The sequence below is a fragment of the Microcebus murinus genome, chromosome 23 (genome assembly GCF_040939455.1).
Source record: "Microcebus murinus isolate Inina chromosome 23, M.murinus_Inina_mat1.0, whole genome shotgun sequence".
Taxonomy (NCBI): Eukaryota; Metazoa; Chordata; class Mammalia; order Primates; family Cheirogaleidae; genus Microcebus; species Microcebus murinus.
Window position 1 is genome coordinate 23,675,839 of NC_134126.1, and position 25,895 is coordinate 23,701,733.

General features: G+C 46.1%; 1 protein-coding gene across 1 annotated transcript in view; it reads right to left on the reverse strand.

Moving 5' to 3' along the window:
• Positions 1-884: 884 nt before the first annotated feature.
• LOC105880548 (CD9 antigen-like) overlaps positions 885-25,895 on the reverse strand; it is a 29,015-nt gene continuing 4,004 nt past the window's right edge. The window contains 3 exon segments of the mRNA XM_075996998.1: positions 885-978; positions 3,348-3,520; positions 3,753-3,827. Coding sequence (XP_075853113.1) covers positions 885-978; positions 3,348-3,520; positions 3,753-3,827 — 342 coding nt within the window.

Below are 25,895 nucleotides of genomic sequence, written 5' to 3' on the forward strand. Positions count from 1 at the left end.
CTTGGGAGGCTGAGGCAGTAGGATTGTTTGAGCCCAGGAGTTTGAGGTTGCTGTGGGCTAGGCCGACGCCACGGCGCTCACTCTAGCCTGGGCAAAAAAGCGAGACTCTGTCTCAAAATAAATAAATAAAAAAGAATTCAGGGTTTGGAGAGTTATGATGATGTTCCAGAAGAAGACAACTTAACTATATTTGAATCAACGTAGATCGTTGTACCGTACTTAAAAAAGATAACACATCCTCTGAAAATAAGCCCTAGGGTGTCTTCTTGAGAAAAAATAAATAGAGGACCCTGTCTTATTTTCGGGGAAACACGGTAGAAGTGGGGCTGTTCAGGGACAGGTGGAGGAGACATTGCGAGGGAACTACGGCAACCATGACCAAGAGGCTGCGCGTCCGCAGAGCTGGGGTCAGAGCAGAAGACAGTGTGGGAAGGCCACCAGGAGGCTGTTGATGAAAGACAGGAGGAAGCCATCGGGAAGCCACCTCTGGTCCTTGCTGCCTTCTGATGGGAACCTGGGTGAGCCTTCGATCCCAGTGACCAAGGAAGCTGGACCCCGATGCAGGGAAGGGAGGGGCCGTGGAGGGCTGGGATGGGGAGGGGGGAGGCTCCTGCCAGGAAGGCCGGAGGACAAATGCCAGGCAGAGGGGCTGAAGGAAGGGGCGAAAGAGGACAACCGTGTGGTGGAAGAGCACGAAGAGGATCTGGGGAAACGTGTGAAGACGAGTTTGGTTGGAGCCAAGGATTAGAATGTCAGAATTCAGAAATATTCAGAAAAATACATTATTGTGTGAATTAGGGTGCTTTCAGTGGTAGGTAACAGAAAACCAAACCAGATCCGGGCCAAGCTGTAGCAGGGATGGGCTGGCTCGCATTTAGGAACCGTCACAAGGTGGGTGGCAGCCAAGGCCAATCGGAGTTCCAAGCCACACCAAGTGTCAGGGTGGAAGTCTGCCCTCGGTTCTTGGTGCGCTCTGGGCTGCAGGATGACCAGACACACCGAAGTGTCAAGTCCAGACTATTATCCTGGCCCTCTTGACTCCACAGATTGTTTCCTTTCATTAGCCAAGTCTTAGGGCGGGCTCTCGGGAGGTGTGGGATGTTATCCGATGTCAACAGGTGTCCTCAAGATTCATCTGCATATATGAGCTCCCTCTACCAAAGCCCACCTGGGGAAGGAGCTGAGCCACATGCAGATTCAAGCTAATGGCACAATAATTACCCTTAGGTCACTCTAGGTCACTTTCAAAATCCTATTGTGCCCGGGGCTGGGGTATTCCAAGGTTGATAAAGGATGCCCTCTTTCCTCAGATGTGGCAGTTGCTGGGGACAGGATTAAAGGTGGGGCGACACCAAAATGGAGTGCCCACCCTTGTCCTTCCCAGGTGGAGCAATTGCTCGAAACAGCATCAAAGCAGGGCACCCTTGGCCCGAGAAGAGCCGGAGGGCCAACCATCCAGCTCACACACGGGGTTTGGGTTTACACCTCTCTCTCCTGGAGGAGGCGCCATCCGAACTTTGTCCCCCTCGTGGCTCCACTCTAAGGCAATCTACCAAATGACCGATTTGCCAAAAACACGATTTAAGGAATATTCTTTTTCAAAACAGCCAATAAGGCCGGGCGCGGTGGCTCACGCCTGTAATCCTAGCTCTCTGGGAGGCCGAGGCGGGCGGATTGCTCGAGGTCAGGAGTTCGAAACCAGCCTGAGCAAGAGCGAGACCCCGTCTCTACTATAAATAGAAAGAAATTAATTGGCCAACTGATATATATAAAAAATTAGCCGGGCATGGTGGCGCATGCCTGTAGCCCCAGCTACTCGGGAGGCTGAGGCAGAAGGATCGCTGAACCCAGGAGTTTGAGGTTGCTGTGAGCTAGGCTGACGCCACGGCACTCACTCTAGCCTGGGCAACAAAGTGAGACTCTGTCTCAAAAAAAAAGAAAAAAAAAAAAAAAAAAAACAGCCAATAAATGTGCTTTTATTTTTTTATGTGATTCAGAAATTGGCTTTCAGTGAATTGCTTTCAGAAATTTGTTTTTAGGCAAATTGCCCTGCTTCCAGCTATTCTCGAGAACCAAGATGGTTGGCCGCAGCGCTCTGGGCTGTAAGCTTCTCAGCTCACGTCCAGGGGCAGAAGGGGCCTCTGTGCTCAGCAACACCAGCCGAAGCCAGTGACGGCGGCCTGGAGAACGTGCTGGCTGGCTGGGACCCAGCTCAGAGTCTTTTCCTGAACCAGTCACTCGGGCCGGGGTGATGGAGACACGAGGGGGGGCTTTCGCCATTCCAGCCCCACTCCGGAGGCTGGGGCGGGGTGGCTGAAGTCACACCCAGGGCGCGTGCCTGGCGGGCTCCTGTTAAGGAAGGCCACAGAGCCGCAGATGTGGAAAAAGTAATTAGCAATGTCATTTACAGCTGGCGACAGCCTCGGATAGCCAGCCAAAGGGTTTGGACTTTATTCTGTAGGCAGCTGGGTGACCCCGGAGGTTTTCAGATCTGGGGAGGAAGCTCTTCTAGGTGGTGTTTTAGGAAGATCGGTCTGACCGTAGAATGGGTGAAAGTAGGGGGAAGGCGGGCAAGCCGATGGGTGACTAGGAGGGAGGTGATGGGGACTGAAAGTAGGGAATGAGAGTGAAAAGGGAAAGGAAGGGAGGACTATGAAGTATTCTGAAAGAAGAAGTAATAGGAGTAAGTATCTTATCAGATATTAGGTAGGTGGGTGGATGGTAGCCGAGGGAGGAGTCAGAAATGGCCTCAAGGCATCTAACCTGTGTAAAATTCTGGAGTTCCTGCCCCATACTCTTTTTTTTTTTTTTTTTTTTTGAGACAGAATCTCACTTTGTTGCCCAGGCTAGAGTGAGTGCTGTGGTGTCAGCCTAGCTCGCAGCAACCTCAACCTCCTGGGCTCAAGCAATCCTCCTGCTTCAGCCTCCTGAGTAGCTGGGACTACAGGCATGCGCCACCACCATGCCCGGCTAATTTTTTTTCTATATATATGTTAGTTGGCCAATTAATTTCTTTTTATTTATAGTAGAGACAGGGGTCTCACTCTTGCTCAGGCTGGTTTCGAACTCCTGACCTCGAGCAATCTGCCCGCCTCGGCCTCTCAGAGTGCTAGGATTACAGGCGTGAGCCACCGCGCCCGGCCCTGCCCCATACCCTTAATAACCCCTTTGTCAGAGATCTGTCCCCTCACTCTTGGTCCTGTTTGTATGGGGTCCCCATTGTTTTTGCAGCCTGGTGCTCCCATCCCCTGCTGGCAACTGTCCGCCCCTCCCCCATCCCCCCTCCCCCACTATGGTGGAGGCCACTGTGTTTATACACAGCTTCCGTCTAGGGACACCTGACCCACGATGGATCGATCAGAACTCTTCCTCGACTTGGGACTAGCATGGATAAAGTGATGTCTGTCCCTGGGACGCTGAGGATGCGGTTGGAGCAGTCAGTGACCTGCTGCCGGCCTCCTGCTTTCACACGGCCCACGGAGCGCGAGGCCTCCCCGTATTGCACGGGCCGCTCTGCAACCTGGAGAAGGAGGAAGCAGGTGCAGATATGGCTGCCGAGACAGAGCCTGGGGGCAGCTGCCTGGGTGCCTGCAGCCATCAGACTTCTAGATGTACTTCCTGTTCTTGGGTTCTGCAAGACACCCTTGGTTTTTTCATATACACTTTGAGCAACTATTTCTGAAGTTGTGAAATCAGGAGTAGCCACTGCTTCTAAAGAGAAACTGCATCAGTTTGGAATTCATCTGCACTACCAGTGCATGCATGTCCCGGAGGTGCACGAGCCGGCCCACCACGTAGAGGTGTCGTGGATTCTCGGTGAGCAGACCCTTCGGTAGAGAAGGAAGCCATGGGAGTGGGCGAGATCACACAGAAAGTGGAGAGAAGATCAGAGGAACCTTCAGAACAATCACTGTTTAGAAACTGGAAGGTATAAGGGGACCCAGCAAAGAGACAGAAAGGGATTAACCAGAGAGCTGGGGGAGCTGGGATCGTAGTGTCCAAGAATCCAGGAGAGGGGCCGGGCGCGGTAATCCTAGCATTCTGGGAGGCCGAGGCGTGCGGATCACTCAAGGTCAGGAGTTCGAAACCAGCCTGAGCAAGACCCCGTCTCTACTAAAAATAGAAAGAAATTAATGGACCAACTAAAAATATATATAGAAAAAATTAGCCGGGCATGGTGGCACACGCCTGTAGTCCCAGCTACTCGGGAGGCTGAGGCACTTTGAGCCCAGGAGATTGAGGTTGCTGTGAGCTAGGCTGATGTCACGGCACTCACTCTAGCCTGGGCAACAAAGTGAGACTCTGTCTCAAAAAAAAAAAGAATCCAGGGGAGGAACAAATGCAAGGATCTCATCCAAGAAGGAAGTGTGGGTGACGCAGGGCAGGCCTTGGGGTTGGTTGACTCTGCAGCATCACGATGTTACTAAGAACCCAGATACTTTCCACCTCTCTGCCCTGCTGCACTTGGCGTTGGCCTCATCTGATGGTTGACTGACTCCCTCTTTGGTTGAGAGATAACTGCAGGTAAGCAGCACGGTGGAAGAGAGAAGAACACTAGCCCAATAAGATTGACCAGTGAAATGCCATTTACTAATTAGCTTAGCCTATGGGACTGGCCATCCCCTCGGAAGCTGGGGATGGGGTCAGTGTCACCTCAAGCCTGTGACAGCAGAGGACGGGGGCTCCAGCAGAACATGATCAGGGTTCTGCTGGGGAGGGGGAGCTGCGGAGGCAATGAACAGTTCTCCCCATACGTGCCCTGCCAGGCCTGCATGAACTGGCCCTGCCTCACTCAGCTCTCGCTCTTCCTGCTTTGGTTTTTTTTATTTTTTGAGACAGAGTCTCACTCTGTTGCCCCGGGCTAGAGTGCAATGGCATCATCCTAGCTCACAGCAACCTCAAACTCCTGAGCTCAAGTGATCCTCCTGCCTCAGCTTCCCAAGGAGCTGAGACTGCAGGCATGCACCACTGCACCTGGCTAATTTTTCTATTTTTAGTAGAGATGGGGTCTTGCTCTTGCTTAGGCTGGTCTCGAACTCCTGACCTCAAGTGATCCTCCCACCTTGGCCTCCCAGAGTGCTTAGGATTATAGGCGTGAGCCACCGCGCCCAGCCCCACTCTTCCTGCTTTGTACAGTTCCGAGAATGTACTAGGCTTCTTTCTCGCTCATCGTCCTATATGCTGATGCCTCTGTGAGGAACAGTCTCTGTTTTGTGTCGCCTGTTCTTTTATAGGCTTCAGTTACTGTTATTCCTTAGAGAGGACTTCTCTATTCTAAACTGAGTTAGGTCCCTGCTCCCTGGCTTATGTCCCTACCAGAACCTAGTTCCAGGTTGTAAATATGCTGCTATTACATTCATTTGTTGCTCTGCAGGGCGGGCGCCATGTTTGTTCTGCTCACCAACAAACCCTCAGAACTCGGCATACAGGCATATTTGGTGAATGAATTAGATATTTCACTCATTTCTTTTTCTAACTCCTATCTATTGTCTTTTTTAAGCACCTGAGACATCTTTGGAGATGACTTAAATATAAATATTTCTACGAAACAATACCCATTCCAGATGAATAATGACTTTAAATGAGCCTTAATAATAAGGAATGCTTTGAAAGCAGGTAAGGTACCAGCAATGGAGCAGACAGGTATTTTTTATAACATCCAAGTAGCCTACGGTTCATGTCAGTTACTCTTACACAGATAAAGACAAGACTAGGGCAAATTGGTGAACTAGTTCAACACCATGGTGGCTCCATCTCCTACCTCACTAGTTACTTACATTAGCAGCCGTTTAACAAATGCTTGCCCTGACCCAGCCACTGTGCTGGGCTGTGAGATTTGGCCCTGACTTCAACCCTGGGGTCCTAGCACCTCCTTCTCCTTTTGTGGCTTTCCTCTATTCAATTCCGCAAATATCTACTGAACTCACAGTAGGGTGGAAGAAACGATAAATGAGTGAATCCAGGACACTGCCTCGTGTTACGATTCACTATGATGGTGGAGAGGTGCTGCAAGATTTTGAATCGTGAAAGTTTACATTATGGTCATCCTGTCTACCAAGGCAGGAACGGAACTAATACATCTTAAGAATGGGTTTCTACTAGAAAGATGGAAACAAATACATTTTTCTGATTAACCTTCCAATAATCCAGGGAGGATTCTATTTCCAGAACATTCTAGGCTGCTTTGCCAGTTAGAGTTTCTACACAGGATGGGCTTACAGGCTGGCAGTCTGTCAGGGAAGTAGGCTGATGTTTTATCTTGAAGTCATTTTTGTTGTTGTTGTTGTTGGAGACATAGTCTCACTTTGTTGCCCAGACTAAAGTGAGTGCCATGCCATCAGCCTAGCTCACAGCAACCTCAAACTCCTGGGCTCAAGTGATCCTCCTGCCTCAGCCTCCTGAGTAGCTGGGACTACAGGCATGAGCCTCCATGCCTGGCTAATTTTTTTCTATATATATTAGTTGGCCAATTAATTTATTTCTATTTATAGTAGACATGGGGTCTCGCTCTTGATCAGGCTATTTTTGAACTCCTAACCTCGAGCAATCCACCTGCCTCAGCCTCCCAGAGTGCTAGGATTACAGGCGAGAGCCACTGCGCCCGGCCTTGAAGTCATGTTTACACAGCAAGCATGCTGTTTCTGCTCAGACTGTATGGCTATTTGAGATGGCCAGGGGTTACTGTCAAAATTTATGGGGGAAATTAAGTCTTTGCCCCCTCCCAGCTGTCTCTTGGAGCTACCACTGATCCAAGTTAACTGAAGCATAATTGCATTTTGTTTATCAGAATTTCGGCTATCTCAGGCTTCAAAATCCGCTGAGATTTCAAAAAGAAAACTTCAAAGGGAAGAGGCAGCAGTGGTCTTCTCTGATAACTTGTTTATCAATTTATTTTCCAATTTTCCCATCCTCTTCTCGCAGAGGGAAACATGAATGAGAACCTGACTCTCAGTCAAGGCTGACGTCCATGAGAAGCCATGAGATAGAGAATATTTGTCTTTTTGTTGTTGTTGTCATTTGGTTTTGGGCCTTGAAAAGAAAAAATAAAAACAAAGAAAAACGTTGTTAGAATACCAAATTAAAAATCTGTAAACTGAGGCCGAGCGCGGTGGCTCACACCTATAATCCTAGCACTCTGGGAGACTGGATCACTCAAGGTCAGGAGTTCAAAACCAGCCTGAGCAAGAGCAAGACCCTGTCTCTACTATAAATAGAAAGAAATTAATTGGCCAACTAATATATATAGAAAAAATTAGCCGGGCATGGTGGCGCATGCCTGTAGTCCCAGCTACTCGGGAGGCTGAGGCAGGAGGATCGCTAGAGCCCAGGAGATTGAGGTTGCTGTGAGCTAGGCTGACGCCATGGCACTCACTATAGCCTGGGCAACAAAGTGAGACTCTGTCTCAAAAAAAAAAAAAAAAATCTGTAAACTGGCAATATGGAAGCATATATTTACCTATTCTGCAGGGACAGCGTGGCATCAAAATCAGAGGAATGTGCTGTGCAAATATAAAGCATGCAATTTAATAGTTAGCAAATGGCCTTTCATGTTTTATTATCACTAATCTACTTCTTGCACACCGAAGAAAAAAATGACGACTAGTGTGTGTTTACCCTTCTCACTTTAGCTGAATGAACACATTTCACTCAAGGAAGGCAAACCTAGACAGGCCTGGTTTAATTGCACAATCGGATATTAATACAGTGTTTTGAAGATAATTGCTTTATGACCTCAGAATGAGTCAGCTCTCAGGTCAAGGAGGCACCGAAGGCAGCAGGCGACACACCTGCCGTCCCCCATATGTGGTGGTGGGGCCAAGCTTCACGGTCACACCGCGGGTGTACCATACACGCAAACTGGGTTAGCAAGAACGTGTGAACTTGGATTTTCGTTCTCTTTCTCTTCCCTAGACTGTGCTCAGGAAGCCAGGTTTTGTGATTAGGCAATCCTGCTGGGTGAAAGCTCTTGATGACAATGACACTCCTTGCGACAGCTAACATTTATTGTGCACCGACTAAAAGCCAGGCACTGGGCTAAATGCTTTGTGCCCTCATCTTTGGAGCCCTCCCAACACCGCTACGAGGTGTGTTTTGTCATCTCCTCATTTTTCTCATCTTGCCGACAAGGACTTTGAGCAGAGAGGAGTTGAGTCACTTGCCCAAGACCACGCAGCTAGGATTTAAACTGAAGCGTGCCTGGCTCAGAAGGGAATTTCCTGAGAAATGAAAGAGCTGAGGTCATAGGATCCTTCACTTACGGTGCCCCTGTGTCTTAATTTTGTGTTTGTAATTTTTTTATTCTTTTTCTTTAAAGAGGCCCTCCAAACCGTGTTAGCTGAAGTCCCCCCAAAATCTGAATCTACCCTTGGCTTGACCTCAGAGACTCCATTCTTAATCTCCTAATTGTAGTTTCTAGACAATCATAAATAACCTTAGTGCCAAGGACTGGCTTATTTCCCATCCCGTACTAGGTGATTTGTTCATAGTAGATGCTCAGTAAAGGTTGAATGAGAGCACATATGACTGAATAAATATACAACTTGGAAACCATGTCATGGACCGATGACCACTGTATATTAAAGACCATGGGATGGATTAAAATGATGTGAGCCCTTAAAAGACACCGGCTCTTTTTTGACATGGGGCATGAAGTAGCAGTTGAGTTTCTCCAGGGTAAGAGAGCAGACAGTTGTAGATTTTTCTCTGTGTCCTTTGTCATTGGCAAGTCCCGGGGAATGCCACCTTGACAAATTTGCGGTGCCTTCCTCTTTGCAGGCACTTCCATTGGGGACACCTCATTTCACTCAGCTTCTCTAATTAACAAAAGGAGAAAACAAATTAAAAGGAAGTCCCTGAGGTAGCTGAGACTCAGTGTGCCTAAGTGGATAAACAACATAATTGGAATCGCCTACCCTTATAAAAGCACTATACTCCGGGCTGGCTTTGAACAAGTAGTTCTTCTAGTTTTGCAAGAGTCTGCCAGTGTCATTTCAGAGGGAAAGGTTAGGAGGAAATGTGTTTAAAATACAAGAGAGTTTTTGGTTAGACACACAGATGGTACGGATTGAAACATTTGATGTAGCTATTGAAAGAAGTTGGTGAGTGTATTATATGTTCCCCACCTGCCAAAAATGTAATCTTGCCTCCAAGCAAGTACCCTTTCAGGCTGGAAATTCCAGCGTCCTCATGGGATGCATTTCCCCCACAATTTACACTGAATTATGTGTCAGAACGAGAAGGTTCTAAGGGGAGTGGACCACCCTTGGGAGCAATTACTGGTGGAACCCAGGCCCACCCGTACTTTTCGGATGACCTGATTCCAGGGCCTTCTGCCCACTGTTCTCATGCAGAAGTGCTCACCTGATGCAGAGGATGTTGGCCTACCTGGGTCTCGATGCCTTGAGTACAAAAGAAATGACTTGGTATTATACAAATCGAAGCTAAAGATGGCTGCTCTTGTCTGTGACGGTAGAACAATTAGCAAATCACACATTGCTGATCAGATATTGGGGCTATCGGGGCTAAAGAGCTATTGACACATGCAACAACTTGGATGGAGCTTAAGAGTATTATGCTGAGTAAAAGAAGGCGGACTCAAAAGGCTACATATTGTACGATTCCATTTATTTAACATTCTGGGAAAGGTGAAATAGTAGGGATAGAAAACAGATCAGCAGTTGCCAGGGGTTAAAGGAGAGGGGAGGGTTTGAGGGACAAACACTTCAAAAGGGCAGCAGGAAAGAATTTGGGGGGACGATGGAACCGTTCTCCACTTTGACTGGGGTGGTTACATAACTCTATGCATTTGGCAAAACTCAGAAGTGTACACCTCAAAGAGTGAATTTTACTGTACGTAAACTAAAAACTAAAATAAAATAAACCTGTAATTCACTCATACAGGTATAAACAGGTCAATGGAATATCATAGAGCTAGAAATGGAATCAAGTATACTTAATTCATTTTGCTAAAGATGGCCTATCAAATCCATGGGGAAAATCCATGGTGCTGGGAAACTGGCTCTTATCATTAAACAACAACAACAAAAACCTCTACCTTACACCTTAAATCAAAATAAATTCCAAAATTAATTAAATACGTAATGAAATGAGAATAATACTTAAATGTAAACAAAAATGAGAGTACTAGAGGAAAATATAGATGTTGCAGTAATCTTTGATGGGGAAGGACTTTTTAAGGACAACTTTATTATTATTATTATTTTTATTTTATTTTATTTTATTTTTTTGAGACAGAGGCTCACTTTGTTGTCCAGGCTAGAGTGAGTGCCATGGCGTCAGCCTAGCTCACAGCAACCTCAGACTCCTGGGCTCAAGCGATCCTACTGCCTCAGCCTCCCGAGTAGCTGGGACTACAGGCATGAGCCACCATGCCCAGCTGATTTTTTCTATATATATTAGTTGGCCAATTAATTTATTTCTATTTATAGTAGAGACGGCGTCTTGTTCTTGCTCAGGCTGGTTTCGAACTCCTGACCTCAAGCAATCCGCCCAACTCGGCCTCCCAGAGTGCTAGGTTTACAGGTTTAAACTCAGGAAAACAAACGAAGGATGACCACTAACAAGTTAGCAGACAAATGACAAGCTGGGAAAAACACCCATGACACACATATGGCAGCCAGAGATACTGCAGTAGATTCTGGGGTGCATCGTCACCCAGATGCCTTCTCCAGTATCGAGGTGTCGGTCCCCCAGCTTTCAGGGGTGTTGTGGCTGGCAGCTCATAGCTGAGTTCCTCTCCTGCAACTGTCCACAGCTGAAGAGGGGCCTGAGGTTATGCCCCTCTCCCTGCGGGGCAGCCCTCATCTGATGACTGGTCAATAAAGGGGTATAAAGGCCTGGGCCCCTTGTCTCAAGGCAGGACTGTGAAGGGCCATCCCAGCTCCAGTACCCTCTGTGGGGTCAGCTAAGCGAGGCCTTTGTGGCAGTTCAAGTCCTCCTTCTGCCCAGTCCTGCTTTTTTGACTTCCCTTAGGTTCCCATGCCAAGGGCACTCCCCAGTGAACTCCTGTATGGGCATCTCTGTCTCCGAGCCTGTTTCTGGGGAACTCAACCTAAGAAAATGTCCTTAATATGTAAAGAACTTTTACAAATCAATAAGAAAATATAAAAATGGGCAAAAGACATACAGAAGAAGGTAGGCCATCACTTTTTCTCTATTTGGATGCTCTTTCCTGCTGAAGAGGTAGGATTTCTCTCTTCCCCTTCACTGTGGCATCCTCTCTCTGGACTTTTCTATTGTCTGTCGTGTCAGAAAGGCTGCAGCCACCACCACTTGGGTGGCCTGGAGTGAACAGTTTGGACCAGCTCTGCTCCTGGAAGTAACACGAATGCCCTTATGGCCTGGCTTCCTGCTTCTTGTTGCCTGGACTTTCTTCTCCGCTGAGCATAGTGAGATCCAGGATTTGGGAGTGAACTTAAGAAAAAAGTGAAAGAAAGCAAGCCACCCCATGCCTAAGTCACAGGGGCTTTGCATGGGCTCTGGCCTAGACCAATAGGCTCCACGTGGGCGGTCAGGCCCCCTGTCTCAGAGTCAGTCTTTGCCGTCAGCCACTGTTCTCTGAGGATGGCTCTCCATCAAGGCCCTCATGGAGAGAGGCCACTGGCCAGAGTACAGGGTCTGAGCCTTCCTGGGCTCCAACTGCTGCGTTAACTTCACCACCATCCTCAACCCACAAATATATGCAAGAACTTCTAGGGAAAAGTGCACAGCATGAGCAAAGAGTTGCAGGGTGGAAGGCTTCTTAACTTAAATATGTCTGGCTCAGCCAGATGGCTCTCTCAGAAGTTGCTCTTAGAGAATTTTTGAAGTTGTAGATCATATCACCCGAAAGGGAAAACAAGCATCTTCAGCAGATTCCATTAGAATAAGGGTAACCCATGAGGTCATGTCTGGTGATTATAGAACTATTAAATATCTTAATTATTTATTAATATATTCAAGGCTTGAGAACACTGGCATTAGCATTACACAGTACAAACTTTCAAAACCAAGCCTGAACACCACCTGGCTAATCACACGAATGAGTAAGGAGGCCCAGACCACACTTGAGATTGGGTGCCCTGAGTCGTGATAAGTGATGAACAGTTGACTTTATGAAGCTACGTTCTAGGGAATCAGGATTGAGTGGAGAGTAGAATTCGGCCACCTCTCATTGCACTGGCTCTTCTGTTGGTGTGCATCCCAGAGTCTCCCAGGCAGCTTTTGCAAACACCGCTTGTCCAGTCCTTGCCTGTGCAGACTCGGATTGGGCAGGTCTAAGGTTGGGCTCCAGCATCTCAGTGACCACCGATTAAGGCTGATCCCTAATTAGCAGATGGCAACTGAGACCCAGACAGAGAAAGCAATTTGTCTAAGGTGACAATGACCATTTGCCAAAGAGCCAGGAGCAGCACCCAGGTTTCCTGACTAATCCAGTAACCTTTTTACTATACGAGTAGAAGTGCAAAGGAATAGTTATTCTCATCCCAACTGCCTAGTTACCCTCGATTACTCAAGTATCCACCTTGAAGAATGGAGTGGGGCTTTGTGCTTGGGAACACAGCTCAGAGATGGGTGGCCCTGCCACACAAGCCTGCCATTGAGTCACAGCTGCAGACATAAGCTGCCCTTTACTTTCAAAGACAAGGCCACTTGCCTCGTGTATTCCGCTGTGGTAGACAAGATAACGTGTGACACACATCTGCCTGGTTCCTGTACACTCTTGCCCTGTGGTTTGTGGTTGCTTGTTTACAAAACCCAACTCTCCATTTATGCTCTAGCTTCCCAGCGGGGCCTCCCTGGCTCTGTCCTTTCCTAGTTGTTTCCCCTAAAGCCACTGAGTTTGACAGTTGCATTGATCACAGGAGACACATCCCACAGTATCAGTCAAGAAATAAGTATTTCTAGAAGTCTAAATTATGTCTAAAAAATAAAAAAATAAAAGAAATAAGTATTTGTTGAGAGAGAGAGTACATGTTGTTCTCATGTTTTGTTTGTTTGTTTGTTTGTGACAGAGTCTCACTCTGTTGCCTGGGCTAGAGTGCCGTGGTGTCAGCCTAGCTCACAGCAACCTCAAAGTCCTGGGCTCAAGCGATCCTCCTGCCTCAGCCTTCTGAGTAGCTGGGACTACAGGTATGCGCCACCATGCCCGGCTAATTTTTTCTATATATTTTTAGTTGGCCAATTCATTTCTTTTCTATTTTTAGTAGAGACAGGGTCTCGCTCTTGCTCAGGTTGGTCTCGAACTCCTGAGCTCAAACGATCCCCCTGCCTCAGCCCCCCAGAGTGCTAGGATTACAGGCGTGAGCCACTGCGCCAGGCCTGTTCTGTTTAACCATGCTGTAGTGAGAAGGCACTCCAGGGTGTTGGGGAAAAGGAGTACAAGCTGCCTCAAAGCTCCCTTTTGGAAAAGTAGGTCCCCGTATTCACAGGACACCCCAAAAGAACACTGACATGCATTCTCCGGGAGAAAAACATCCTTTGGCTACTCTGGAAAGCTTCTGTTCAACCTATCTACACTAGGCCTGTCTTTATCAGCTCAGCTACCTCCCATTATCAACCAGCTCAGAAGTGCCACGTTCTGTAGGAGAGATCTGGCAACTGCAAGGCGTACGGCTCCCTGGACATTTGGACTTGTCGCCCATTACAGCCACCTGTGTTTTACAGTTGAGGAAATCTAGGGACTGAGCGTTTAAAGCCCAGCCAAGGTCACTCACATGGAGTTCAGAGTACAACCAGAGCAGAAGGGAAACTTGCTGGGTTTCTGGAATCAAAGGACACTGTAGCTGGAAGGGATTTAAGAGGTCGTTTGGTTCACTGGCTTCCCTGCGGGTGAACAGTGAAACCATCCAAGACTAACAACTAGGGGCAAAGGCTTCACAGTGTCTCCAACCTCTTGCTTCCAATTCTCCCTTCCCCACGGTTCTTCCTTAAGTCTAACCAAATTCTCTCTTGCTGTTACTCTTTTATCCTCTCAACCAGTATTTAATGGAGAGATAGTGTTTTTCTACTGTGAGGCCTTGCTCGTTCTATTTAAGAGCCGGCTCCAGAGAAGTCTTTTATTTTAAAGAAATGGAGTCTTGCTATGTTGCCCAAGCTGGTTTCGAACTCCTGACCTCAAGCCATCCTGCCACCTCGGCCTCCTCAGTGGCTGGGATTACAGATGAAAGCCACAATGCCCAGCTCCAGAGAAGTCTTGAAGAACTCACTCGGAGAGGCTCCGTGGCGGCTGCAGTAAGCAAAAGCAGACTTTTTGGTATTTTGGGATTCTTTCCTGCTCTGCCTGAATGCCAGGCAGTTGCATTTCCTTGATCCACCCTCTCCAGGGATTGCTCTCCCTGGGAAAGACGAGGTTGAAAGACATGTCAACGGAACACAAATCTAGAGGATATTGAGCAACGATATTCAGGACCACGGTACTGCAGGGTGAAGGGTTTTAGGGCAAGCTGATGGAAGGGATTTTTCTGATCCTGATGGTTATTGTTTAAATGGAATCTGCTCCAAAGGGAGACTGTGTTGTCCCCTTCCCTATAGTACTTAAAGATGGGAGAAGGTCTCGTGGCAGGGACGGTTTCATCATGCTCCCCAATGGGAGAAGAAAGATGGAGAAATGTTTTTTGAACTCTTTCCAACTTTGCAGTGGCTCTTCCTCTGGTCTGAAAAAGCACCAGTTCTAAGCGTTTCGAAAGATCAGAGTGTGTGAGGAAACTAATAAGCAAACTCCAGCTAAATGAGATCGCCTTTGAGTTTGGCTCTCACCCTGCATTAAACCAGCATGGGCAAGCCCAAAACGAGATGGTTCTTTCTCACATGACTCCCTGGGCAAAATTTTGGAAACTAACTACTGACATTTTCTTCTTGATATTTTCCCACCCTACTGCCTCCTTCAATTAGACTGTGCGGTGGGAGGAGATACTAGACTTCTAAGATTATTCCCATGTACAGGATTTTATTTTGTTACGTCTCCTTTGGGGGGAAACTATCCGCTAGTATTTGCATCAATTGCTCTTGAATTGCCACCTAATATGAAATGCCTCAATTGGGAGAAGAATTTCTCTTAGCCAGTTCTCCCTAGAGGTAAAAATAAGATATTTCATACTCTACGCAGAAGAACTTCAAAGAAAAAAATATGACAAATCTATGGTCTGTTCTTTGCACCAACACTCTTCAGAACACTTGTTACCAATCTCTCCTAATCTCCCAACAAGCATATCCATCACTTAGGAAGTATTTACTGAGCCCAGCATTATACCAGACAGTGTGGGGCTTAGCCCAAAATATGAGGTTTAATTTCTGCCCTCCAAAAGTGTCCAGATCAGTGAGAATATAAGACCAACTTGCAGGAAACAATCAGAGGCCAATGCAAGAAAATATACATTTAGGTTCTCAGTGGTATGGAGCAGACCTTAAATACAACAGGAATTCTACCATTAGTGGATTGAACTAGTCGGGCACCTTTTAGTAGAGGGATATAGCCTGAGTTGGCTTTGAGGAAAGGAAAGATTTTGGAGAGGCAGAGTGAAAAACAAACAAACAAACAAAAAGAAGTAATAAGAGAATTATGAAAATTTAAGCTGGCATTTTAAAACTTTTTTTCCTTTTATTGGAGCAGTATGTCTCCCACAGCCGGACAGAGCGGTGCCTGGCACTGCCCCAGGGGTTGTGGGCTTACCATGAGCTTTTTATTTATAGATCATTTCTATCATATAAAAAGTTACGGAAGCCCCATATCTTCAATGCTCAGCTTCAATCTTTATCAATTCATGGCTAAACTTACTCCATCTATACCCTCACCCACTTCTCCCCCACCTCCTAGATTATTTTGAAGCCAACCCCAGACATCAGATCATTCCATCCGTAAATATCTCTGTGTTTTACTAGCATCTTGATGTAAGCACGATCAAATTATACAGGTCAGAGCGTGTTTCAAAAAACAGCACAAAACTGCAAATCTTGGCATAATAAAACGATCCCGCAAGCCTCAGCCAACGGCACGTTTATTCCCAGTTCTATTGTGTTCAGTGGCGTCCCAGTACATCAGAAGAGTCCCTCGTGTTTTCTGGGAGGAGGCTGAAATCAAACGTCTGTGTCCAGAAACGCATGCTCTTTGCTGTCGTGCTCAGACCTTAACGGAATGTCGGAAGCATATGGACAGACGCTTGTCCCTGTACGTCTGCTGCAACTTAAGCAGATTTCTCTGTGCTATTTTCAACATAGAGCGGAGTGGTATTTCGGGAAGACATGCCTTTCTTAAACCGGAGTCCGACGAAAGTGGCCAGTGGAATCTGAGGGTGGGGGGACAGTCTGGGGCCGGGGAGGAGAGGGAGCGGGTGGGAGTGGGAGGGACAGGGCACAGAGGCTCTCCAGGCTCCGGCTGGATGTGAAACTGAGTGGGAGGCAAAGAATGAAAGTGGAACATGTTAATCTTGGAATGAGGATGAGTCATGCAGAAAATGAGCTGCTTTCCCACTGATGCTCTGAATAATACCCCTCGACTGGGAAAAGAAACCAAACGAGTGTTGCTTTGATGGCGGCGGAGATAGACAAGGCATACGAAGTGTGTAGGGGAAGGCGAGGCACCCCCTCCTCGCCCTCTCGCTCTTCCTGGGTGACCTGGAGCGAGCCCATTTCACCGCTCAGGATCTGGTACTCCTCACCCTCAACCAAAGGGCAGTGAGGCTAAGATCACCTCTGGGTCCTTCGAGACCTGCAACATTCAACAATTCGGTTAATGGAAACGTGTCATGAAAGAGCAGGTAGATGTGGATTTGGGGTGACTTTTGGCGGGTGGCTGCTAGCAGTAGGGAGCAGCAATAGCCATGGAGACAACGCGCTCCAGGCATAAGCTGTCACATGGGGAGATAAAGTAATGGCACTTGCTCCCATTTATTAAGTACTTATGTGTCAGTGACTCTACTCATCGGTTTACGTACATGATCTCACTCAGTTCTTATGACAACCCTAGGAAGCGGGTTCTAATATGATCACAGTCATGAGGAAACTGAGGCACAGAGAGGGTAAGCAATCTACCTAAGGAACAATTGCTAGTAAATAGGAAAGCCAGGATTGAACCCAGGTCTACCTAAATTCCCTTAACCACTGTACTACTTACTCGCTTGCCTGTTATGCCAGTGAGCACAGACTAAGTATTAATACTAACATCTTGTATTTTGTCATTCAATCAAAATCCAGAAATCTTCATTATCTGTCTGACACAACGGCCAGCTTAAAGGGGTTTCTGATGGCCGAATCCGGGACAAATTCAGCACCAAAATGAAGTACAGTAATGAACTACAAACGGCTGAAAAAATAGGAAATTGTGAGTCCTTAATGATAGTAGATAAATTAATGGGGAAAAAGGAGGACTCCTGTGTACAGCAGAAGATCAAGAATTGGCTGGTAAAGGTGGAGGGACGATTGGAGCCAGAAATTTCTCATTTGGCAATCATCGCAGTAAAGATGGGATCAGGCAGGAATCATCAATGATGTGAAATGTTGGTGAGCAAGATATCTACATGGTCTTAAAAGGATCTTCCCAAAGACTGCTTATTAGCTCAAGGGAGAAAAAAAATTAATTATACCGTAGAGAAATTGGGCAACACCTTGACTGGGAGATAAAAATTTACCTTACCAGAAAGGAGCAGATGAAAGTTGTGTGCCTCTAGCTGTGATACCCTTAGAAGGACACAGAGTTAATTCTGCGACATTCCAGCCAAGGGCGCATAACAAAACATCAGACACATGCAAAATAGGAATGTTCCATTTAAAAAAAAAAAAAAAAAGCGAGGGAATTGGTATTCTTAAAAAAATGTCAACACCATAAAAGACAAAGGCAGGCTGTGGAAACATTCCAGATTAAAGGAGGCAAAATGGACCCACCACTGACCTTCAGCCTGACCCAGGACTCTGCGCTGCACAGGAGGGGGAGGGGTGGGCACTGCTACAAAAGACGTTGTCCTTAGAGCAAAGGACAACATTGGCGTATGGACAGTACCAATGTAAATTTATGAAGTTGATAAATTTACTGTGCTTATGTAAGGGAATAGTCCTATTTTTGTGAAATGCACACGAAGGTATTTAGAAGTGAAGGATTATGATGTATGTAAATTACCTTCAAAAGAGAAAGAAAGAGAGAATGCAAAAATAAGGTCAAAATGAGGATGGGGAGAATGACTAGAATCGAGCCATGAGAGTAATTGTCACCGGACTGGAGAAGCTATTGGCTGAGCTGGCTCCCTGCAGTTTAGGGGTTCACCAACCAACAGAAGGAGTAGCCCGGTCACAAAGAAAACAGGCTCCCAGGTGAACATGTAAGAGTAAGTCCACCGTGAGAACCACCAGGAAGACCAACATATCTTCGTATATGCTAGGAAAGATTTCCAGGCATGGGGCTGCAGCCTAATTATTTCAACACAAGTCTACCCAGCACAAGAATTCGCCTGTTCAAGCTCACCTTCCACTTGCAATAGATATTTGAAATATATTGTGACCAGAAGGTTTACGGGCAGTTGGGAAAGGCAGTTGACAAGCAGCAATCTGCTGTCATTGACAAGGACACAATACATGCCAGGGCTTGGGGAAACTGCGGACTGAGAAACAAATGAGTGGACAGGCCGGGCGTGGTGGCTCACGCCTGTAATCCTAGCACTTTGGGAGGCCGAGACGGGCGGATTGCTCAAGGTCAGGAGTTCAAAACCAGCCTGAGCGAGACCCCGTCTCTAAAAAAAAAAAAAAAAAAAAAAAACAAATGAGTGGACAACTTTCTACAATAGGGTTCTTACTGTTGCCATGGACTCGAGTCACTGCCCCATGCTAGGCCCTGGAGGTGCTAGAAGGTAAAAGAAATGATCCCTGTGCTCAAGAAGCTTTGGGGAGAGCAAGAAAGACATGAAATAGGGACACATTATAGGGCAGTAAACGAAAAGGATCGAGCATGAGTGTCCTTGTCATTGTATGTTAGAGTTTATGGAATAGGACGGTCAGGAAAAGCTATCGTAGGCGTGTGGCACCAAGGCAAGCGATAGGAATAGGCTGTTCATTCATTCCTTTACTCTTTCATTTATTCAGACGAGATTGGGCACGTTCAGGGTGGTATGGCTGTGGACTCTTTCATTTATTCAATCATTCATTGATCCCATTTTTTTGAATTGCAAGGTACTGTGCAGACACTTAAAGAGAACAAAGAGATAGAGCATGCTGAGGGGAAAAGGAAAAAGTATATTTGGGTTTGTTAATATAATAATAGCTAAAATTTAGTGATTAAATATGTATTAGCTGTCAAACTGTATTAGCTTCCTGTGGCTTCTGTAACAAATTACTACAAACTTGATGGCTTACAACCGAAATTTATTGTCTCAGGGTCCCAGATGCCAGAAGTCTGAAAGGAAGGTGTTGGCTGGGCTGGGCTCCCTCCAGGAGCCTAGGAGAGAATCCTCTTCCCTGTTTCAATTTCTGGTGGCTGTTGGCATTCCTTGGTTTGAGGCTGCCTCACTTCAATCTCTGCCCTCATCTTCACATGGTCTTCTCTTCTGTCTAATCTCCCCTGTGCATCTCTTTTTTTTGAGACAGAGTCTCACTTTGTTGCCCAGGCTAGAGTGAGTGCCATGGCATCAGCCTAGCTCACAGCAACCTCAATTCAATCTCCTGGGCTCAAGCAATCCTGCTGCCCCAGCCTCCCGAGTAGCTGGGACTACAAGCATGCTCCATCATGCCTGGCTAATTTTTTCTATATATATTAGTTGGCCAATTAATTTCTTTCTATTTATAGTAGAGACGGGGTCTCGCTCTTGCTCAGGCTGGTTTCAAACTCCTGACCTTGAGCAATCCATCCGCCTTGGCCTCCCAGAGAGCTAGGATTACAGGCGTGAGCCACCACTCCCGACCCACCTGTGCATCTCTTATAAGGACACTTGTCATTGGAAAAAAAAAAAAAAAAAAAAAGCGAGGGAATCGGTATTCTTAAAAAAATGTCAACACCATAAAAGACAAAGGCAGGCTGTGGAAACATTCCAGATTAAAGGAGGCAAAATGGACCCACCACTGACCTTCAGCCTGACCCAGGACTCTGCTCTGCACAGGAGGGGGAGGGGCGGGCACTGCTACAAAAGACGTCGTCGTTAGAGCAAAGAACAACATTGGCGTATGGACAGTACCAATGTAAATTTATGAAGTTGATAAATTTACTGTGCTTATGTAAGGAAATAGTCCTATTTTTGTGAAATGCACACGAAGGTATTTAGAAGTGAAGGATTATGATGTATGTAAATTACCCTCCTATAGTTCAAAAGAGAAAGAAAGAGAGAATGCAAAAATAAGGTCCAACTAGATAACCCAGGGTGAGCTCTTCACCTCAAGATCCTTAATAACATCTGCAAAAGACCCTTCCCCTAGATAAGGTAACAGTCACAGGTTCCAGGAATTAGGACATGGGCATATCTTTTTGGAGGCCAAACTAGAGGCCTCCTTCAGCCAACTAGAGGCCCTTTCCATGTACCAGGCATTGTCCTAGGTATCTTACATGTATGAACTCATCTGATTCACAACAACCCAATGAGATAGGTTATTATTTTGGTCTCCATTGAAAAAATAGAGACACAGAGCCATTAAGTAACTTGGAGCCATCACTTAGGACAATTTGACTTGGACAGAGAGCTTGTATTGAAGAGTCCTGAGAGATAAGTTTGGATAGACAAGTTCAGATGACATGCAAGATACTTTAAATACCTGGATAAACTCTTGGGCCTTATTCTGTGGGTAATGGGCAACTACTGGGAGTTTTTGAGCAGCAGCAGCATGTGAGTATTGATGCATGGGAATATTAATCAGAAAGCACCATGTAAAATAGATTAGAGAAGGGGGGAATGGAAGCCTTATTGGGAAATGCTCGCATAATTGCTGAGAATGATGATATAGGCCTGGACCAGAGGTCTGGCCACAGAAACAGAAAGGAATACTTAATAGCTCATAGTTCTTTTCATTGCAACGTGTGGAGCCAGACTCTTTTTTCCATTTGACTTAGCTCTTCTAGCTTCCTAGGTTGCACACCAGGAGACAATTGAGAGATAAGACACTCTCCATTGCTCCAGTTTAACAGACACTGGTTTTTCCATTTAAAGGATTGCACTCAAAATTTGGAGACGCTTGCATGAGCAGCTTCTAGAAACACAATTTCCCATAGCTCTGATTGTGGTCACTTCTAAGGCAATGGCACTTTGGGGACTGAGCAATATCTCTCCTAAGAATAAGAGATGGTCAACTCTGACCTTATGATGGAGCCAACCTGGAAAGCCAATGTAAAGCATAAGTCCAGTCAGTGTCAAGGGCTCAGGGGAATGGTCTGGAGAGATAGAAGTCATGAAGTTAGACCTTTGCTCTCCTCCTATAGAATCAGCAGACAGACAGAAGTGTCTCGACTCTCATCTCCCAGCGACTCTTCTTGGAGTCCACTGCTATTGCTGTTCCTGGTGCAAGCTGAATACTAAATACCCTTCTTTCATTTTTAGTCTTTTATGCTACCCGTGAGGATTTGATCAGTAATGCCTGATGGGACAGACATGTCTTGTCAGATAACGGAAGGTTTGAGTGCAAGTGGTACTGTGAGTGGTACTGCAGTGGTACTGTGAGTGGTACTGTGAGAGGTACTGCAAGTGGTACTACAAGTGGTACTGTGTGGTACTGTGTGGTACTGTGAGTGGTACTGTGAGAGGTACTGTGAGTGGTACTATAAGTGGTACTGTGTGGTACTGTGTGGTACTGTGAGTGGTACTGTGAGTGGTACTGTGAGAGGTACTGTGAGTGGTACTCTGAGAGGTACTGTGAGTGGTACTATAAGTGGTACTGTGTGGTACTGCGAGTGGTACTGCGAGTGATACTGTGTGGTACTGTGAGTGGTACTGCGAGTGGCACTACAAGTGGTACTGTGTAGTACTGCAGTGGTACTGTGAGTGGTACTGTGAGTGGCATTACAAGTGGTACTGTGAGTGGTACTGCAAGTGGCATTACAAGTGGTACTGTGAGTGGTACTGCAACTGGTACTGTGAGTGGTACTGTGTAGTACTGCAGTGGTACTGTGAGTGGTACTGTGAGTGGTACTGTGAGTGGCATTACAAGTGGTACTGTGAGTGGTACTGTGTGGTACTGTGAGTGGTACTGCGAGTGGCACTACAAGTGGTACTGTGAGTGGTACTGTGTGGTACTGTGAGTGGTACTGCAAGTGGCATTACAAGTGGTACTGTGAGTGGTACTGCAACTGGTACTGTGAGTGGTACTGTGTGGTACTGCGAGTGGTACTGCGAGTGGCACTACAAGTGGTGCTGTGTGGTACTGCAGTGGTGCTGCAATGGTACTGTGAGTCCTCAGCCCAGCCTGTTAGTCAGGCTTCAGGGGCCATTAATTCCAGTCAGAATAGCAAAATGTTTCCAAAAGCTATAAAGTCCTTATTTTTCTCTGACATAGCATAAGCAAAAACCGAAATGCTTATTTGCACCTGGAGTTTGATTAATTTTAAAGAGTACTTTCCTACAAGGAGAAGACATTTGATTTCATTAAAAATTTTAATATAGAAGTCATATCTGTTCATTTTAAAATAAATTTCAAATATGACAGATGAATATAAAATAAAAAGTAAAATTCATGAATTTTTAAGCATGAAGATATTTTTTTCTGGGAATCTCTTAACTCCATGCACTATCCTCCTTCCACAGTGAAAAGTGCAATCTCATAATGCTTGGGAAGTCGAAGTGTGGTCTGGGACCAGCCATGAGCTCCATCACCCAGGATCTTGTTATACGTGCAGAATCTGAGGGGCCCCTGCAGACCCATTCAGCCAGAGTTCCCAGGTGATTTGTGTGCAAGTTAAAATATGAGAAGCACTGGACTAACAGATTGAGGAGACACTGTTTCCATTAACATTAGCCCTTTGGAGGATATTCAGGTTGTTAAAGAAATTGAAAGTAAAAAATGGATAAAAGCGGTAGGCAGAAAACTAATTCCTCCAACAGAATTATGTGTGACTAGGACCCAATTTTGGAATATATCCCTAGAGAATCAGAACTTGGAGTGACCTGTTAAAGAGGTGTCACTCACAAGTAGGCCACCTCCCCTTAGTCCTTATGGTAATTACAAATTAATAAGAAAATTATAGAACCAGAAACTTTTGGAATTGAGATGAACTGTAGAATTTGTAGTATTTAGTGCATATAAGTGTCAAGCCTCAGACTAAGTTTGTTCTCCCCAAATCTGGGTACGACGTTAAAAATAAAAATGTTGCTAGGGCCTCACACTCATAAGCTGCAGGATCTTGAGCAAAGTTTTTAACTTCTTGGAGTCTCAGTCCATAATCTACAAAAGCTGCCCTGTGAACTCCATAGGGTCATCATGAAGCTCAAAGGATTCTGAAACTGTACGAGAACCTAGAATGTTATCATGGTAGATTTCATGGGTGGGTCCCAGTTTCATCCAATTAATTGCATCTTGTGTGAGATAATATCCCAGCAGAAGGGTGGTAGCCTGCTTAAAGTAAAGAAAAAAGTGAGCTAATTAATGAATGTGTCATGAGGTTTACTACACTGTCCGGAGGAAATGGGTCCTCTGATTCTCGTGTTCCAGTGTAGATACAGGATTGTGGGTGTTCAGTAAGATCTGTGGGATGAATACAAAAATTACTAAGTTGAGAAAAGAAAACTTATCAACATTCATTCATTCAACAAACCTTTACTGACTACCCCTCCCTCCCATGTGCCGAGCTGGCTAGGGATATAGGTGACCAAAAGCACACACTTGTCCTCGTCCTCATAGAGTTTATGATCTAATCAACTATTCAGTTTAATGTAAAATTGCATTTTTGCTGAGTGCCACAAAAGAGCAGGGCAATGAACTGAGAGAACATCTGGAGCCATCTGACCTGGTCAGAGGGGTCAGGGAACACTTCCCGAGGAAGTGATTCTTGAGCCAAAAGCTACAGAATGAGCAAGAATCAATGTGGGACGGCCGGGCACGGTGGCTCACGCCTGTAATCCTAGCACTCTGGGAGGTAGAGGCGGGATGGCTTGAAGTCAGGAGTTCAAGACCAGCCTGAGCAAGAGCGAGACCCTGTATCTACTAAAAATAGAAAGAAATTAATTGGCCAACTAAAAATATATAGAAAAAATTAGCCGGGCATGGTGGTGCATGCCTGTAATCCCAGCTACTTGGGAGGCTGAGGCAGGAGGATTGCTTGAGCCCAGGAGTTTGAGGTTGCTGTGAGTTAGGCTGATGCCATGGCACTCTAGCCCGGGCAATAGACTGAGACTCTGTCTCAAAAAAAAGAATCAATGTGGGAAGCAGGGAGGGAACAGTGTCCTAGGAGCAGGAACAGTGCACAGGCTTTTGGGCAGGAAGGAACGTGCGGACTCGCGGTGGTCAGAAAGGCCAGTCCCGTTAGGTGGAGTGACATCATGAGACTGGGGAGGGCAGCCAGGGCCAAACTGGGACTGCCGCAGCCCTTGCACCCCAGTGATTCTCCTCCGAGCACCGGGAGGCCACTGAAGGATCTCAGCTGCGATGGCGGTGGGGGTGATGGAGGATGTGTGTTGTGCGGTGATCAGAACTGGGTTTTGGAAAGATCATTCTGGCAGAAAAATGGAGTGTAAGTCAGGAGCAGGAGGGCAGCGTGGATGTGCGGAGACAGGCAGTATACTTGTATAGTCTAGAAGAGAGACTGAAAATGCTCCCTTCCATAGAAGTTCCAACTCTTGCTGTCCAGGTTCTTTCTTTGCAGGTGGCCTTCCTTCTGAGAGGCCCTGGCCACCACGAGAGCGGGCGGCTCTGTGTAATGAGCTCACCCCTCTAGACAGAGAAGGTGAACAAACTGGGGATCTGACTGGCAAATGTGTCCTTTCTGAGTCCACGTGAATGAGTTCTCCGCAGGCGACATAATACAAAGGTAGCTTGTGAATTTGTGAGTGGAGAAGTCAGCCCTGGATTCATGGTGACCCCAAGTACTGGTGGCCTGAAAGGGCCCACCTTGACAGTGTCCACTAGGCAGTTCCATCTTCTTGATTCATCTCTTAACTGCAGCTAAGAAACCATTGTATAGAACCCCTCACTGAAAAGATGCTTATAGGGATGCCCACGAAGGTTTAAGAACTTATCCGAAGTCACAGAGTAACTTCTAAGGGCCAGTCCCCTGAAATTTCTATCATCCTTGTTAGGTGAGTGATCCTTTCAAAATGCTCTATCAGCATCATCTTTATAGACAAGTTGTGGATAGAGTCATTCATTTTTACATTAAATTTCATTTTTTATACTTTTATATTACCTTTACTAGTTGGAGAATTTCATTCTTTTTAAAACTTCTATACTTTGTGTGTCAATTACCATCTCCAGCTCCAAGAGTAGAAGGGCTAAAGAAAGAACAGGCATTCAGCCTAAACCTTAAGACTGACCATTCAGCCTAAACCTTAAGACTGACCACCTTCAACAGTTTCTGCTATTACATAACAATGCACCCAAGAAATTCACAAATGCTTTGAATGAGCCTTTCTGTATCAGTGTCAGGGCCTTTATGTCTATTTAATTTCCAGGCATGACTAGAGAACTTAGATCCAGTTTTCAGTCTCCAAGAAAAATGAGTTTCCTTTTGCTGCTGGCCCTCACCTGCCATTCTTTAGCTTACCCAGCAAATATAAACAGCTAGGCAACTCCTGGGACTCCCACTGTACTGTAGGATTCTACTCTTCACGCTGTTCCTATTTTCCCCTTTGCTTCCATGTGGGTTTCCTGCTCTGTTTTTTTCGTGTGGTTTCCCTTATACCTCTGAGATCTTTTGTGCTGTTTCTGGGCTTTATTACTGCGTTGTTACTTGTTTGTTCTTTGTTCTACTGCCTGCTTCTCTGAGATCAGCTGAAAAATCAAACTTG